At 37.2% G+C, this 18,641-nt stretch overlaps 1 protein-coding gene across 1 annotated transcript; it reads right to left on the bottom strand.

The window, feature by feature from the left end:
• Positions 1–511: 511 nt before the first annotated feature.
• LOC130997478 (topless-related protein 3-like) lies at positions 512–8,988 on the bottom strand. Its single transcript, XM_057922792.1, has 25 exons — positions 8,622–8,988; positions 7,773–7,952; positions 7,536–7,649; positions 6,799–6,957; positions 6,447–6,621; positions 6,194–6,332; positions 5,918–6,033; positions 5,616–5,751; positions 5,405–5,514; positions 5,128–5,197; positions 4,972–5,045; positions 4,799–4,894; positions 4,617–4,709; positions 3,697–3,824; positions 3,311–3,545; positions 3,017–3,184; positions 2,857–2,931; positions 2,556–2,708; positions 2,372–2,482; positions 2,084–2,263; positions 1,877–2,005; positions 1,695–1,790; positions 1,310–1,492; positions 1,061–1,236; positions 512–930 (listed from the first exon to the last, which is right to left on the bottom strand). The coding sequence occupies exons 1-25, from the start codon at positions 8,699–8,701 to the stop codon at positions 714–716; spliced, it is 3,393 nt and encodes a 1,130-aa protein (XP_057778775.1). The 5' UTR covers positions 8,702–8,988; the 3' UTR covers positions 512–713.
• Between the last annotated feature and the right edge of the window lie 9,653 nt (positions 8,989–18,641).

Raw genomic sequence — 18,641 nt, 5'->3', positions numbered from 1 at the left:
GCAAGTTATGGACACTTGAAATCTGATAGGTTATTGAAAATTGTAGTGAAATTGCAACAACATATGAATGAATGAATCACGAATTATAACGTCAGTTAATTAAAATTCTTCTGTCGTCCAGCTTGGGTACGTAGTTTACTTCGCATCATAGATAGATTATAAAACATACGATTAAATATGTGAAATATTTTAATTTAATCAATTCATCTAAATAAATAATAAATTTTATTTAACTCTATTTATCCCATCACATAAAGTAAATATCTTGTTGCCGTGGTGGTTGAAAGAAGCAAGATCCAACAAGGAAGAGACTGTAATACATGTTGGTAAAAATCTTACAAGGCTGAAAATGTTAGCTTCTAAAGTGTAGTAAACTAGAAATGAAATGTTTCAATCACTCACCAAAGGCTCAAGGCAATAAACTGGCTTTGGGAGAATAGGCCTATGCTTCAACGTTCCCTTGAATCATCTTCGGCCCAACTGAATGCAATGTGGCTCTTTTACATGACAATTTTTGTAATGAAAATTGATTACATAAATTAATTTGATAATGCTGAATACACGGATATTGCACACAATATGATCATCTCTAACCATGTCAATTCTTTACCTTAGTGAGGGATACAAGGGTGACTGAATACCTACACACTACACTAATAACATACACATGATGAATGTAGAGAACAAGGGGAAAAAGAAAGAAAAAAAAATGATCATCTTTGGACCTGATCGGCTGCATGGTTGCTAGCTGTGGACGATGAACCAGTCCTGCCGTTTAATAGTCCATTGTCAGCAGGAGGCGATACTCCCCACTTGCCATCGGATTCTGTGGGTTCTATCACTTTTACAGACCCATCCGACAATCCAACTGCAAACTGGTTTGCTTCCTGAGGATGTGCTGCAACAACCACCGGAGATACGGCTTGGCTTCTGGGAACGTGAAATAAACATAGTCAGCAACCGACTTTTCTCAAGAATATATGAAATGTAACACCAGAATAGACAACTGCAAATAACAAAATGATGAGAATCAGAGTAAAGGAATATATGGTCTTCTCACCCATTTATTACGGATTGGGACATATATGCGGAGGGAGCAACTCGGCATCTTAATCTCAGTGTATCGGCGTCAAATACTCCGACATTCCCATCACAAAAGGAAGCAAAAACAAGCTGACTGTTACATGAGTATGCTGCACATGATATAGGAGCCAGAAGGGCATCTTGTGGGACCCACTACAATAGAAAGAAGCCATCAGCTACATATCAGGAGTGATCAAAAAGATAAACGAGCTGACATGGTATTTACCTGGCGTATGCGTTCCATCTTGGAAGCATCATATATTGCTAACTGAGTTTCATGGGCTACAAGCAAGCGAACTTGGTCGCTGTGGAACTGCACTCGAGTGTCACCAGTAGGTGCTTTACCTGCAGGAAGTTGTATTGGAACTGACTTTCTCTTCTCCCACGTATCAATGCTCCATATGCAAAGCTGCAAACAACAAGGGGATTTATCAGAGAAGACAGAAACTCAACTTAATCCCCCTCCAATCGAGCAAAAGATGTTTATGTTCCTCTCTTGCAATAACAACACAAATATCAATATTTCTAGAAAAAAGAATGGTTGTTAAGAACACGTTCAGCATTTACATGTTACCAGCCATTGAATCCAAAATGATAAAAAGGTGGCTTACTTGAGCATCAGCACCAGACGACACCAATATGTTTAGGGTGGTAGAAAAAGCTAATCCAGTAATGCGCTTCTGGTGGCCTTTCAATTTTGATTTCACCTGTTAAGTTTACAGTCAATGTAATTAGTTATAGTAAATTAGGAGTGTAGACCTAAAAGTTTGATTAAAGAGGGTTGGATAATTACCTCATCAACCCTCACATTGTAGATGTGGATAGTTGAGTCCTCCATTCCAATCGCTATAATGTTGTTATCTTGTGGGTGGAACGCCAAGAAAGTAGAAGCAGGTGGTGGTGGCATAAATGTTGTCATCACCTGTTGAGGAATATTTATTGTTTATCACACAACTAGAGACCTACACAAAATAAACAGGTCTGGATGAATATCACTTACTTTGAATGTCATCATATTGAACAATGAAACTTTTCCACCCGCAGCTGACATTACATAGGAGTCATTCTTCGAGAGAGCAATGCATGGAACAGCTTCCTCAAGGTTAACGCCTGAGATATCATTAGTCATAAGAAGACCACTGTTTGGTTGCCAATGTTGAGGGACAACACTGGCTGTGGCCTTAAACCAAAAAAAAAAATCAGATATCATTCTATGAAATAGTTCGAGAGGCATAAGTATGAAATAGAAAAAAATAAAACAAAGTTTTAAGAATTTGTATAAAGTTACCTTTCCACTCGGGTTTTGCTCATTGCGGACCCACTTCCACAGCTTTTGGATGCCATTTGACCCAAGGGCCAATATGCCAACACCAGAATTTGTATAAAGGAGACGAGCAACCTAGAAAAAAATACAGTCAATGCATCATGTGCTGGAACAATAAACAAGAAGAGGTATGGGTCTACTAGGATACCTTGTTGGTAGCATCAGCGCTATCCGGCATTGTCACCATGCGGCAATGAGCAGGATCCATGATTTCAGTTAACTGACAGGGTTTCATCTTATCATTAACATCATCCAAAGCTCTAGGCTTTTCCATGCTTCTAGCCATGGAATCTACACCGTTCTGAAACAAAAGCCCAAAAGTTGCAATATTAAAACCATAGAGCATAAGCCATACACAGCAGTGAATATATAATAGTAATGTCTTTTGAAATGAAGGAGTTGATCTTATTCTGCATTGAATTCAAGAATTTAATAGGAAGATGACATACAAGGATGGGAGATGGCCTAGCAGGAGAGCTTCTTTCCACTTTAGGAGCAACATTTGGAACAGCAGATCCTGAAGCCTGCAGAATTCAATGGAAGAATATGTCACACAATCCCATCACCGAGCCAGAGATCAGGAAGAATATGGATTCACATGAACAACACCTTAATAGCTGCAGCTTCCAGTGGAGACCTTAATGCTTCAAAAGGTGGGGCTTCAACTGTTCTCAAGGATCTCATGCCAGTAGCATTTGCTAGTATTTTTATTCCGTTGTCAGCCGTAGTAACAGCAAGCAGATTGCCTTCCTTATTAAATCTCAAGCGTGGAAGACTCTGCATGAATCAAAATTATTTCAACATTACTAATGGGCTTATCAAATAATATTGCACTTCCAGGTGAATATATGCAATCTACACAATTTCAGCATTCAAGTGACATGGTAACACATAAAGACTCACCGGAATACCACCATCTGCATCTGTAGTTGTAAGTACGTTGATGTTATCCATGTCCCAGAACTTTATCTGGCAATCTTCACCTACAGCGAGAAAATGATTTTGTGTAGTATCAAACTGCAGAACACCAGCACACTTCTTTCTAAATCCAGTATAAGTTCTTTTTATCGCCCCTTCACTTTCATTCCACTCCACCAGATGAGCATCCCCATCTTTGCCGGTTCCACAAGAAAACAACCTGAAAAGGAGTAATGTTCCATTAAATTCACTGAGAAAAAGTGAAAAGCAAAAACTCTAAACACTTCCTGGTGACAAATGGCATCTATAAAACCCTCTCCTAGAATAACTTAACAGAGCATAGCTGAGCAGCACGAGGTACTAAATATTACCTGCTTCCATCTGCACTATATAGCATAGTGGTACACCAAAGCCCAGGAGCATCATAGTCAACTCTAGATCCCATGTTATCATAAAGCCAAGCTTTGATTTTCCCATCAACAGCAGTTGAGAAAATAAACTGAAAGAATAGAGAAGAAATAGTTGATACTTAAGAATGTCATCTCATTAAGAATTGGTAAAATCAGAGAAGTCGTGCTCTGATCCAGTGACACGGAATAATTGCAAAAATAGCTATTATGTGCGACATAACTATTGTGCGACATAATTATGCTGTTTCCCAACAAGATCTTCTTGGTAGTGTGAAAGAACATCATAGTGGTAAGAGTCTTCCAAAAGTTCTCATGACATAAAATAAAGCTGAAGGAGACAATGGAGGGACAAAACTGAAAGCAAAATGCAAGTGAAAAGAACCGTATGAATTACGAGATACATACTGCAGAAAACAAGTTTGAGCAGAAAAAGTAATTTAATTTATAGGGTACAGTTGAAATTTATTATGTTAACAGTCTCGTGAAAACTGAACCAGACCAGAAGGATAAGTATTGCTAGAAAAGATGGGCACAAAACAATAGCAAGAATATGTTTGAATCCTTCAGATCCCCAATATTAGGAGGGGAAAGATCAGCAGGAACTGCTGCAAGGATCACCCATTCTGGACTAATCAGGGGAAAAGAAGTGTAGTAAAGTACAGAGTTCCAACAAGCGCCAATTCTCAAGAAGATCCTTGCAGGTACATTACACCAAATAAGCATTACAATTTATACACAATTTGTATAAATTTATACACAATTTATCCTTGCAGGTACTTAAGATACTAACTTAAAGAGCTTTAAGAATTACAATTTATCTAAATTTTTTGCAGGTACATTACACCAAATAAGCATCATTTATACACAATTTGCAATTGTACCTGAATGTTCTCTTTCTGATGAGGACAAATTGAATAAACAGGTGCTTCATGGCCCTCAAAGTTGAAAAGCTTTCTTCCTGTCAAATCCCAAACCTGCAACAGTGTCTCTCCTTCAGTTATTCTGCAGCAAGCATCTAAAAATATCTTTCAGAAAAAGAAAAAAATGAAGTTCCCCTACTCACCTTTATAAGCTTGTCATCCCCACAAGTCACTACACAGAGTTGCTTATTTGGATGAGCAAAAGCAATGTCATTGACTCCTCCTGAATGAGCATCAATCTACATAACAAATTGAATATGAGGACCTTCTTTTTCAACTTTCACCTCTAATTACCAAGTACAAAAGCACGTCATACCTCCAGATGCTGGCGTAAATCATTTGGCCCCGCATATGCATACAAATGGATCAAGTGCTTGGAAAATGCAGCTCCTGAAACATGAGATATATTTTACTTGATTTGATATGAAAATTACAAACATGAACCTGAACATAATAATCCACAAGATTATACCACAGAATGTTCCATCTGGACTCCAAGTAACACGGCTAACAGAAAATGGTGCATCCTTGGCAGCAGAAGCCTTTTCAGAAGTTCAGCATGTAAGAGAACAGTAATAACTTCACAGAGCATAAAGCAAATATCGACTAATTCTAACAAACTAGAAAACTTGTATTTCAATTTCTACCGTATAATCTGTTTGCATGATAAATAACGTGAATAACTACAAGCAAGGCGAAGAACCACTACATGAAAACAGTAAATAAAACTCTGGAAGATAAATATAAACCTGGAAAGTTAATGTACAAGCTTGCATATCCCAAATCTTGAATGGCTTTGAACATAACTTTTCTCTTATTCCAGCTTCCCAAAGAGTTATTTCACCATTATTGCAGCCCACTGTTGAAAGAAAACCCCCATATTGAACATTATAAGCAGCGACATTGACATATGATGGTAGATCGGAAATGGCTTAGATTCTAACAGAAGAGAAGCAGTACCAAGAAGTAAAGTTTGATGTGATGGATGAAAGTCCATGCTGGTTACACCAGACCCTTGATGCAGCGTAAAAGCCACAGTTCTTGGCAAGTCCTCAAGGGACCAAGATGCCTGTTGACGAACTGTAGGATACGTAACCTGAACATAAAAGAACAATCAGCATGTGATAGAAAGAAAACGGCTTATTCTTGTCAAATTGATAGTATTCATAATAGCAATGTTAACATAAAAGAATAATTAGCATGTGACGAAAACATGACTTAATTTTATCGAATCAGTTCCATCCATCAATTAGCAATATCACCTCTTCAACTGACTGTGCAGGACGCAAACGCTTCATAAGTTGCTCGTGATCAGCATTTGGATACTCAACCATACCAAGGGTCGCCGGGGGAGTGATTGGGCGCTTTAAGATTGAAACTATTTAAAATTAAAATTGCAAAGGATATCAGCATATTGCAGAAAACAACTCACATTTAGGAAATAAAGTCATAAGACAAAAACATATTCTTCGACTAACATCTCAGCGAAGTTCAGCTTCTTGAAAATCATTATCAAGGTAAGCATCCTGCATCATTACCTTGATTGGGTGGGACAGGCAATGAAGAAGCTGTAACAACAGCTGCTTGAACAGATGAAGATGCAGCAGCTGCATTTACCATCCAACCAGCTAAGGCATTAGCATTGGCTGCAGCTGCAGCTGCAGTAGGTGGGAACGGCTGCCAACAAAAAACAGAGATGTTACAATTTAAGATACCCTATAGCAGACATACTTAATCAAATACTAATACAAGGTCAGATAATGAGTATTATAAAGAGGTAACCACTTATACCCCATGTGCTCCAAGAGATGTGTACGCAGCAGGCTTTGCAACTGCAGCTGTGGGAAGGTTAACAGGAGTAGGTGCAAGAGCCCCATTTGGGGGGCTGCATGTATGGTCATTGAATAAAGTCTTAATATCTGGGTTTGGCCTAGGATTCTTACAGAGTTGGTGCTGCCAATTCAAACTGCATGAATGACAGGCGACCAATAAAATGTCAACAGCACAACTAGTTTACAAGCTTGAACAATGTAAAAAGTAAAAGTAAGGGATTGGCACAACCAAACGAATTATACTGAAGACTATTGGTATATCAATAAATTACATTCTAAAGCAGCAAGCATGTCGAATCAAAGAACTATACCTTTGGTTAATAAGTGTTCTCAATCTAGATGACTTCAAAGTAGGAAAAACAAGCTTTTCACGGAAAAGCGGATTCGCTTCAATTAGCTTTTTGAGCTCTATTAACATTATGCTGCGGGCAGTCTTAGTGTCACCATATTTAGAGAGCTGCTCATTCTCCCTGTCAATGATTCACATGGATAAGATTTAAAGAATACAAAAAATCTTCACTACAAATGCCAAGAAAAAGTAAACTGCAGTAAAAAAAAAAAAAAAAAAAAGAAGAAGAAGAAGAAGAAGAAGGAAAAGTCCTTTGTGATATGACTTAGTGTTGGAAGGATCCAAGATATAACTCAAAATATAAAGTGCACAACACAAGAAACATCCAGACAATTAGACATCCAAAAAAAAAACTCAGAAAAGCAATAGTAAGTAGCCCCGTGCTCTTGAAACAAGATATTAAGTACCAAAGTCGATATCTTCTAAAGACAGAAAACCACCAAATGTAGGGAACTTTTCAATTTATGATATAACACGGCACTGTGGATTTTTCACAATTCTAATCAATCAAAACGTAACCAGATTTAATATGTTAATGAATGAACTCAACCCCAAGTAATCTGTGATCAACATTGAAATGGACCTTTTGCTCATTATTGCAGAATATTGGTCAGGTGAGTAATCCTATTTATCAATGAATAAGAACAGCTATGCAATGAGTATATAGAACCTCAACAGAACGAATGGAATACCTAGTACCTGAAATTGCCGAGTGTCAGTAGTTGAGTAATTTCCTTGTATAGATCTTCATTAAATGTTGAGAAGACCTTCAAGTCATTCACCAGAATCTCAACGGCCTTTGCTTTGTCTTGCCTGATGATACCAGTCAAGACTAAGTAAGAAGCAGAGGGGGGGGGGAAGCAAACAAATGACGATGCATTTCAAGCATGTAGAAATGAATTCATAATTTTCCAACAATGGTAAGTCATAAGATACCGATCAAGAGCTTCAAGATACTTCTGCTTTCGGATTTCAAAAAATATCTTCATTGAGTATCTGTTGTCGTCAACTTTAGTAAATCCAGACAAGTACTTCTCGACTTCATCCCATTCACCAGCATGCACCTTCTCCTCAAAGTATTTCATGTTAAAGAAAAAGCCTGATTCTTGTTCAAGCCTACAAAAAGACAATTTAACATGATGATCAAGGCAGAACATCTCTGCGAAAAGCAGTTAAGACCAATAATGTGGCCCCACTTCAAGTATGACAAAACCGAAAATCATCTGAGAGTGGACTGCGAGGACCCTTAAAAGATGCCAATGCGATATTTAGTTGAACTGATTTTAAAACAGATGGCAAAACCCATAACTTCAAGTCAACTTGGTTTTATGTAGTGGTTAATTTTTCCTTTTTCCAAAATCTGCAGCTGTGACCTTCTTAGATCCAGTAAGAACAGAGATTTTTCCAGAAATCATTGCATAGCAGCGATCAGATACTAGGCTAGCAGTCTCATTTCCAAAATCCCGAAAACCCAATCAACAAATTCACCACTAAAATAAAACCTCAATAAACTAAATCGTATCAATTAGCCAATTGCAACCTTCATTTTCCTCTACTCTTCCAACTGAAAACATAACCAAGCCAAAAGGTCAAAACTTTCCTATCCAATTCACCATTAACAGCTCTCAATCACGTTTAACCCAAATATACGACCGACCACACGCACATAACGACAGAAAACAATCCAACGGATAAGCCAGAAATAACTCAAAACAGGAAATAAATACTAAATTAGAAAAGCAAAGAAACGATAGAAACAGAGAGTGAAAAGCTGCAGAAATATACTTGTGAACGGACTCCTTGAATTTCTCCTCCTCGAGGAACTGAAGAATTAAGAAAACCAATTCTCTGCTAAGAGACGACATTTCCGACCTCAGATTTCGCAAAATCTAGAGCCAAAATCCCCAGATCGAACCCCCGAAAAACAAATTCTGATGGCTCACCACTACAACTCCTCCCGATATTTTCCTCTTTCTAGGGTTTCTCTAAAAACACAGGCTGCGACGAGAAAGAAAGGTATAGAGAGAGAGAAAGAGATAGAACTTGTTATATATATACAAGTATATGAAGAGAGAGAGAGAGAGAGAGATGTATATATAGAGAGAGAAAGAGAAAGTAGAATTAGAGGTGGTGGTGGGGAAAAAAAGACTTGGTCTCGCTATCTTCGATGCGTTTGGCAGGAGTCTATCTTTTTCCACTGACCTATCATCGATAAGCCATTTTACTTATCAGAGCTTCACGTACTTATATGTGATATCTCATTGTACGTATCTTCTAGGTTATCATTGCGTGAGGTGGAGGGGAAAGTTGTAGGGGTTGGCGGATTTGAAATGGGCGTTCAAATCTAGTTGAATATTCGGGTTGGGTTACAGGCGGTACTGATGTCGCTGTCCTATTTAATGACATCGCGCGGTTATCGCGATTTATTCGGACAACTCTTCTCGTTAGATCTGCTTTGAACATGGACAAGGTTTGTGTAAGAGATTATTTACTTTATCTAAGTCTAACAAATCGAATTATCGAGTCATCAAAATGTATTTTTATTTCGTCCACTGTAATTATCGTAGTATTTATTTCAAGGTATATGAAATTTGGGTCTATTTTGAGTTTTTTCATAAACTTTGAAAATTATCAAAAAACACGTCAATTTTGACTTATTTTGTTTTTTCTCACGAACTTTAAAAACTGTCAAAAAATACACGAACTTTGACTCATTTTATTTTTTTTCACGAAATATATTATTATAAAAAAAATATTTAAATAATTATTGTATAATTAACTAGCTAGCTTAATTAATGATAGATGATAATTATTCATGAGTGACATGATTTAAAAAATATAAATATATATATTCTGTAATTAAAACGACGTTGCTTTGAAAAAAAAATGAAAGAAATATTTGGATAATATTTTATAACAATATATTTCGTGAAAAAAAAAATGAGCAAAAATTTGTGTAATTTTTTGATAATTCTCAAAGTTTGTGAGAAAAAACAAAATGAGTCAAAGTTCATACTATATGTTTTAACAACTTTTAAAGTTTATGGGAAAAACCAAAATGAACTCAAAGTTAATTTATGTAGTTAAGCGCCAATAACTCTTAATTTCAATTAGGTTTTTCAGCAATTTGATTCTTCGACCATGGATTATATTTTGCGCTTCTCTTTATATACTACTAAAATAAAAAATTTATTGATGGAGAAAAAAGAAGAAAAAGAACTTAGAAATCCATGAAAGCACACGATACTAGCTAAGGGCCGAGCACTTTTCTCTTTATGTAAGTTGTACTTTAACTAAAAATAATAATTACGATACATTTTAATTTCTAAATTACAATAAAAAATATTGTAGTGCAAATACCTCAATTAGGAAAACTTTGTAGACAAGCATTATAAGTATATTAAATATTGTGAAATTCGATTTGAAGATTTTTAATCATAAACATTCTCATTCCACTAGTATATAGTCTATTATCAAAAAACTATTGTTGGCGAACTGAATAATAGCCCGGGGCTTAAGCCCTCACCAAATCAAATAATATTTTATTTATTAAAAATCATTAAATTATTGTTATTTTGGATGAATTATTGTACAATAAACCTCATTATTAAATTAAGTCATAAGAAAATTGTGTTTTTTTATATCTCAAACTCAAAATATATGTATAAAATCTATGAGCCACTAAAGCTACAGATGTCCAAGTTTCCCGGGATGAATTTCGATGAACTCCACGCCTATGAACGCAGATGAAAGATTAATTTAAGTGTTGAAGGAAGATGAAATAGTGTGAGTAAAGGGAAACATAACAAGAACTCCAACTGAACTAAGAATTTGAATTGTGAACAAAATGCCAGCATTTTAGTAAGTATTCAAAATGATATAAAATTATCTGCAAGTTAAAGGTATAATAGTTTTTTCAACTCAGCGGGTGAAAGGACAAATTCATCTATTGAAGTCTGTCACATTTTGTATTGAGGGGTAGTTTCGTCAATCTAGACTTCATGCGTATTGCGTCGGATGGTGACGTCAACTAACATCGTATCTTCAAGATATTTTTGTAACGAAATTGAGTTAGCATATTCTTTCGAGGGCAAATACGTACGAGGTTCCACATCTCCACGTGTTACAAATGATGTTAACTTTCTTGTCGTCTTGTGGTAGAGACTTTTAAAGGTGCGTGGATCTTTATGAACCGTCACGTCTTTTAAAATAGCACCTTACTCTTATTCCATTTAGGGGATGTGTATTTAATTTGAGTGATATAGAATAGATTGACTATTCTCAAATTGATTCCAGTCAAGTTGTTAATCATACACCATCAAGTTGAAAATTCAAGTTACCAAACTTTGTATAGTGGAATGTTTTATGAAAAATGCTGAAAGTTCAGTACTTTTTTTATGAAAAAATGAAAGATCGGAACATTACATAAAAAACACTGTAAATTTGGAATATAAAACACTATTAACCTTATGATTTATAGAATAACTATATACATTAATCGAAATTACAAGTTTGTGTTATAATTAAAAATCGATGGAAAGTTGATGATTCTCTTAATAGCTAACCCAACTATTTGTTATTTTCGGTGCATAAATCATACAAGTCGGGCAAGTAACACTTGAAAATTTAAATCTAATGAACTAAAATCTTTAAAAATATTAATAAAATTTAAATATGAGATATTTGACCTTATCAATACTTATTTGTTCATCTATAAGGAGACATAAAACTTCCTTCGTATTATTAATTACATGTTGCTTTCTTGCTTTTAGTAGGTAGGCGATGCTATTATTAATTACAAAATAAACCAATCGAATGGGTAATTATTTGGATTATAATTTCGGATGATTGGAATAATAAATCAAATATATATTTTGATTCAAAATTAAACATATTATTTGTAGGGGCGGAGCTAAGGATTTATAAATGGCCGAATGAAATTATATTATTATATTTAAAATCTTAATCTCCTCGTCCACTGGTTCCTCCTCGTCCCTTAATTGCAGATCGAAGGGACGAGTCTCGAGAACGTCAGCAAGATTCACAGGGACTCTACGTGGTCCCAAACTGAAAGAGATTGTGAGAGCAGAAGTGGCTGATGTACCCACAAAAGGTTGGGGGCTTTGTAGGGCGGCCACTTTCGCAGGGCCCCCATGGTTAGGATTGTCACTGACAGTCCTGGAGGTGTCGACCTCGGTGGAAGCGATGGCTTCCACCCCTGCTCATTCGTCTCCTGCTGGAGGCAGTAGGGCCTCGCAATCATCCATCCAAGACATGACTGTAAGACATAAATCATGAACAATAAGCCAAACAGTGAATAATGCAATAGGTAAAAGACAAATAACATCATATTATTACATATGTTAGAAGGAGGGTAACAGGAGAATAGCCCGTTAGTAGCCAAGGAAGAGCTGCTCTCAACAAGCTTCTTGCAATCAATTTTTTTGAAAGCTTGGGCAGTGTTTAACTTAGCTATTATGGCTAGATCATGGTCAGAAGGGGAAGTGGGGGGATGAGGGGTTCTCTCAAGCCTTTCACCGTGCCATAAGATCATGGCTGCTTTACAAAAGGCATACCATGTCCCCTTTACAGTGGATACCACACAATATATATTTACAAATCCTTTGTCGTGAGAGGTGAGACTAGAAAGGAAATGTGTTTTGTAGTTAGGGTGTGAAGATAAGCTGTAGTGAGTATTGATCTTTCTGAGGATCCGAGTCTGGAAAAATAATAGGGTTATGTCCCCAACCCCGTTATATTTGAGAAGGATGTGGAAAGCAAAGGCCGCTGCAGGGCTGACGGGGCTATTTGATAAAACGGAATACGGAAATAGTTGCAAACGTCTAATAAAAAATCGGGAGGGGGAATGCGTAGGCTAGCAACTACCTGTTGCTCCCAAAGGGAAATACTATTTTCCCTAAGGTTTTTAGGAGTCTCCTGTGATTTATTATCGGGAAGGTGAAATTTCAAATTGCGGATAGGACCTTTAAGCCATTTTTCTAATTTCTCCATCTCCTTTATAATCATGATGGAACATAACACCTCATGCGAAGATATTTTTCCAAGTCTTGTGATTTATACTAATGGTTATAGCCTATAAGGTCCACAAATCGAAAAACAGAGAGAAATAAGGGAAATAGGTAATACCTACGGAGAGGTGCAAAGTCGAGGAACTGGAAAGATAACGTTGATAATCATGGACAACACTTTGAGAAATCGGAGTTAGCGAGAGAGGTCGGAGAAATTTGGAGAACAGGAATGGCGGAAAGTGGAGAAGATGAATGAGATGAACCTTATATATGTTAAGTAATCTCGAAAGCGAGGAGACACGGGAAGAATGAAATGATGCCATGTGGCATAGAATTTGAATTCGATGGGAAAGATTATTACGGATATGAACAACCGCCGCTTCGAAAAGTAACTGATGGGACGTAGGGATCCGAGTCAGAAAGTCAAAATCTGACAAATAATTAATGCAAGTGATGCCAGCAGGATGGTTGCAGCCCTGTGGGATAACAAGTATGGGGCATTGATTGACCACCAACAACGATGTGCTCAATCAGATTGGGGAGGAGTAGTTGATGAGGAGCAGATTATGAAAGTCCTATGATCGCGACACGTGCACCAACACAAAGTTGTGTCCCTTGGTATCAACATCACAGCGCTGGAGGTGGAGAAATGATCCGCAAAGATAAGATCCGCCAGATGGTTCTGTGAATGACATACCTTTAAGATCCGCCAGATGGTTCTTGGAGCACCCATAATTGATAGCGTTGTTTATTGTCACCCGTGGATCACGCCACCGCTGGAGGAAAACGACAAGAGTTCGACATTTATCGCCGTCTATATACCTAGGGGTTGTTAGCTAGTACATGGGAAACACATGCTTTGTAGAGGAAAAGACCGAAATACCCTTGATTTAGTCTTTTATATATAGTTCCCCCATTTGTATTCATCGGTTACGCGATTTGAAATTAATACAACAATTATCTCTTTTCATATTTTGCTCTCTCTCTCTCTCTCGGTTTTCAACGAACATGTGATTAAATCCATCATACACCATAGAATTTAGGCATACTTTTCTGAATTCATCACCTCCATTTTTGGTGTGATGATATTATCCCTCATTTGTATTGAAAAAGAGAAATAAGTAAGGGTCAAATTCTATTTTGTAGAAAATGAGGGAAAAGAAAAAAAGGATTTAAATAGTGAAATTTTGTTTATCCATCTTTTTTTCATAATAAATTTAAAATCAAAGAGAACGCACCATAGTAGTAAGTATTATTGTACTCAACTAGCTATCTATATGTAGTAAATCTGTTTATCCACATCAGCTATTTTTTTTTTTTTGAAGCACACATCAACAAACCTTGGGATCTCACATTCTCACTGTTCGTAGTCAAGCAGGAATTTTGTATCTAGATTTTAAACTTAAAAGACAAAAAAAGGGAGTCAACTAACTTTTTTCACATAAGCATTTTCTCTGTCCCCCACACATTTCTCTCTTATTTATTTTAATTTTCTGAAAAATGAGGTGAACGAAAACGCACCGTTTAATTTTTATTTTTTAATTTTTTTCTTTTTAAATTACAAGAGGTATCTATTATATAAAGAGGGTCTTTGAGTATCTCAATTTTTTCACTTAAATTAGGCCTCATTGCAGCGCACCGTTTAATTAAATATGTGAAAATGTATATTTAACTAGATTCGCAAAAACATGCACCTGGTTAAAATTAGTGTTGATTAAATTAAAATAACAATTCTTATATCGAATTACAACTTTAATAAAACAGTTCGAAAATCTAACAACAATTATTAACAAATAAATACTAAAGATAACTATAAACTCTATTTGATTATAAGGAACCGAATTAGTAATTGATTAAAGAGAAAAGTATCAAATAAGCCCCTATCATAGTGGCCCTTATCACGTTTAGATCCCTATAGTCGAAGTTGGACCAACTAAACCCTCAAAGTGCCTAATTTTTAACAATCGGGCCCTCCGCCATAACGGCAGTTTAACACCGTTAATGTATATTTTTTTTAATCTCGCTAGCTATGCTCGCAACCCATTCGACGTAATGCCGATGAAGTTCCTCACCGGAATTCTCCTGATCGCAATCCTCTCCGCCGCTCAGCAATGTTTCAAGGCGCGCTCAACAATAGGGCTGAGCATGGAACCGACCGAACCGAAAAAACCGACCGAACCGATCATTTTTTGTTCGGTTCGGTTTTAGATTTTCTGGTTCGGTTTTCGGTTCGGTTTTGAAAAGTAAAAACCGACCAGGAATCGGTTCGGTTTCGGTTTTTCGGCCATGGTTCGGTCGAAAACCGAACCGAACCGATACATATATATTTTAATAAATATATTATTTACTATATATATTTTTATTAGTTAAAAACTTAAAATTCGAAACCTACACCTAAGATAAAACCTGATTTTCAAGTTTCTGCCCTAACACTTCTAACCACACCCGCCGCCTCCACCCAGGCTCCCCCCGGTGACGCCGCACCGGACTCCGGACGACGCAGCACGACGCCGCGCCCCCACGACGCAGCACGACGCTGCGTCCCGAGGTCCCCGACGATGCCGCTCTTCTGCCCTAACACTTCTCTTCCGCCGACGCCGCTTTTCTCGCCGCGGCAGCAGCAGCAGACCGGGCGGTGGAGCACCCTTCTCCCCTCCTCCGAGCACGAGCAGACCACCCTTCACCACCAACGAGTTCTTGTTCGCTGATTTTGAAAACCCCAAAACTCTAAAGTAAACCCCCGCCGCTGCACTTCATTCTGAAATCTTCCAATTTGAATCACTTTCACTCTTCGCTCTAAAATCTGAATCACTTTTGCTTGATTTAGTTGGATGAATTTTGGGGGTAAGCTCGACTTTGAATATAGGTTCACACTGATCTTTGATTTTTGTTGTATGATTTTAGTTGGATGAATTTAGGGGTTTCAGACTGTTATCTAATTTTTGTTTGCTATATTTTCAGATTATATGGCTGAATTAGTGTATTTTGTGGTTGAATTTAGTGATAAAATCTGTTTTTTGAAAAAAAAAATAAAAAAAAATGGTACAGGCGGTTCGGTTCGGTTTTGAACCGAAACCGATCGGTTTTGGCCGGTTCGGTTTTGATCGGTTTTTAGCATTTTAGCGGTTCGGTTCGGTTTCAATTCTTAAGAGGTCGGTTCGGTTCGGTTTTTATATTTTGGGTCGGGTCGGTTCGGTTTTGAACCGATGCACACCCCTACTCAACAATCTGCCTTGTTCTGTATTCTCCATGCTGAAAGGTTTCAACCAAAGTTGTGCTTATATTAGGATCACCTACAACTTCATAGGCAATCTCCTCACATCTCAGCAACCTCTCCACTGCCCAAACCGCCCAGCTTCTCAGCGTCTCCATTCGTTTCCCGAGCAACAGGTCGAGTATGGGCTTCACCCCTTCCGCGTCCAGCAACACCTGAACCCTCTGTTCTATGTCAACACTGTCGTCCAGCAACATGGCCAGTGCAGCAAGCGACGCCTCCACCACCTTGTCGTTGGTGTGGTCCAACAGAGCCACCAGCTTGTCCACAGCTTGCCTTTCCAAGAGGCAGAACGTCTCTTTTAACGATCATATCCCGCGATGAATAGGGCACAACCTGGTTATGATCGGCTGCTTGCTCAGGCAAGGGAAGAACGAGGCGCATAGCCCCGGTGCAGGGAACTCGAGCAGCTGTGTCAAGTTCTTGGATTCTTGGGATAGATTCTCCAAGGCCATGGCTGACACCATCTGCAGGTTATTGAGCCCGTTGGACCGCAGGAGGTTTATAAAGAGCAATGCTAGGTCAGCGTCGATTCCTACCACATGTAGTAGGAGGCCAACGCCGTGTCGTAGCCACGGCGGCAGCTGGCATCGGCGGCGGCAGAGAGGATTGCGATCAGGAGAATTCCGGTGAGGAACTTCATCGGCATTTCGTCGAATGGGTTGCAAGCATAGCTGGTGAAATTAAAAATATATATATTAACGGTGTTAAACCGCCGTGAGGACGGAGGACCCGATTGTTAAAAAATAGGCACTTTGAGGGTTTTGTTGGCCCAATTTCAACTATAAGGATCTAAACGTGATAAGGGCTACTATGATAGGGGCTTATTTGATGCTAAGATTGAAAAAAATAGGTAAGAAATACTAAAATTGATAGTGGGACACACAAAATTAGAGGATCTCACTTGTATGATGGGATAAGATTAAATGTTAGAAACAAATCCCTACTTGAAAGATTTTGCCTGTTTTGGGAGCAATGCAATACTTATTTAACCTCAACCGTGAAAAGTTCTAGAAGAAAAGTCAAAAAAGTTTCTCTTTATTGGCTATGATGATCAATATCAAAAGGAGTTAATTAAACTACTTAATCCTATATAAGTCATCGTTTCTAAATATGTGATGTCGTCTTTGATATAATTGTCTCATTTTATTGTTTATGTAATTTAACAAGGGGGAAAAAAGTGAAATAAGAAAAGGACACCAATACAAAGAAGTGTGCAACAACTTTTGAGTAAAATCAGTAAAACTAAAAATGCCCACTTTTTAAAGTTGTAATGAAAAATGTTCACTTTATAAAATTATTGTATTTATGCTCAAATTAACTAAAGTATGGTATTTAATGTCTCAATCAATGTACTTGCAAAATAAAAGTAGATAATAACATCGTTAGGGACTACTTTTTCGACCAACAACCTACTTGTTCCTGTAATAAATTAAAATTTTCAATCGAAAAAGTAAGTTGTCGGTAAAAAAAACAGTCTTTGACGAGGTTGCCGCCCGAACAACAACCTACTTTTCCGACCGACAACTTACTTTTTCTTAATTGTACTTGTGTAAGAAAAATGTAACACTTTACAAAAATGATATAAAGTCATCAACATTCAAAGGCAATTTAGACCCTTCATTTTAATTTGAGCATACGATTAAGTTTTTTTTATATATATAAAAATAAACATTTTTAAATAGAAATTATAAATGTGGACATTTTTACTATTAACACTTAACAAAAATATCTTCCATTATCCTGCCATAGCTTCCGGTCCCAACACAGCTAGCATTTTTCATTCACTATATGCACAAAATGTTGCAAGCAGTTAAATTAATTAATAAAAACAGAATATATTAATGTCAAATAAAAAATGTAAGTTGCTGAATTGGTCCAAACTTTGATATGTATAACAATAAATTTAAAATCATAGAGTAGCTTGTGATTATTCTTGATTCCCAAAACATATATACATCTATACATCAATAGAGAAGGCGTGCCAGATCTGGTTAAGGAGATTAAAAAAAAAAAATAGTAAAAGCACAATCCCACGTGGCCAATGAGGCCTAGTTCAAATAACAAAGCTGAGATCGTGAACGATTATCCTTTATAAGAGGTCTTAGATTCAATTTTATCTGCGTGGGTATAGTTTTCTCACCTTTGTAAGAAATATCTTACAATGCTAGCACTAGACTTTTAATGAAGCTATTCTATGAATCACAAACATGCAAACCTACAAACTAGCCTTAATATACGAGTCTCTCACTCAAGGTATGTTAAACACACGAGTCTCCCACTCAAGGTGTGATTTGAACTAAATGTTGAGTAAGATGTTGGAACAATAGCTTCAAGCACCTACACTTGTGTTTCTTCGTGAATGAATTGGTGTCCAATGCAGGATGTTTTGCCTCTATTTATAGATACAATCTATCCTTGGTGGACAAGAAAAACGTGGCTGGAGTCGTTGAAAACAGACGTAGCTTCTATGATTTTCTTGAAGCGAAAATAGTCTTTAAT

Source organism: Salvia miltiorrhiza, chromosome 8 (assembly GCF_028751815.1).
Source record: "Salvia miltiorrhiza cultivar Shanhuang (shh) chromosome 8, IMPLAD_Smil_shh, whole genome shotgun sequence".
NCBI lineage: Eukaryota > Viridiplantae > Streptophyta > Magnoliopsida > Lamiales > Lamiaceae > Salvia > Salvia miltiorrhiza.
The sequence above is the reverse complement of the archived record's forward strand: the minus strand, read 5'-3'. Positions and strand labels throughout refer to the sequence as shown.

Bases quoted from the DNA above. Each gene is read 5' to 3' on its own strand.
- LOC130997478 (XM_057922792.1), bottom strand. From the start codon at position 8,701: ATGTCGTCTCTTAGCAGAGAATTGGTTTTCTTAATTCTTCAGTTCCTC. The intron at 6,034-6,193 runs GTAATGATGCAG...AATTTTAAATAG, and splicing joins GCCTGTCCCACCCAATCAAG to TTTCAATCTTAAAGCGCCCA. The intron at 2,483-2,555 runs GTATCCTAGTAG...ATTTTTTTCTAG, and splicing joins GCGCTGATGCTACCAACAAG to GTTGCTCGTCTCCTTTATAC.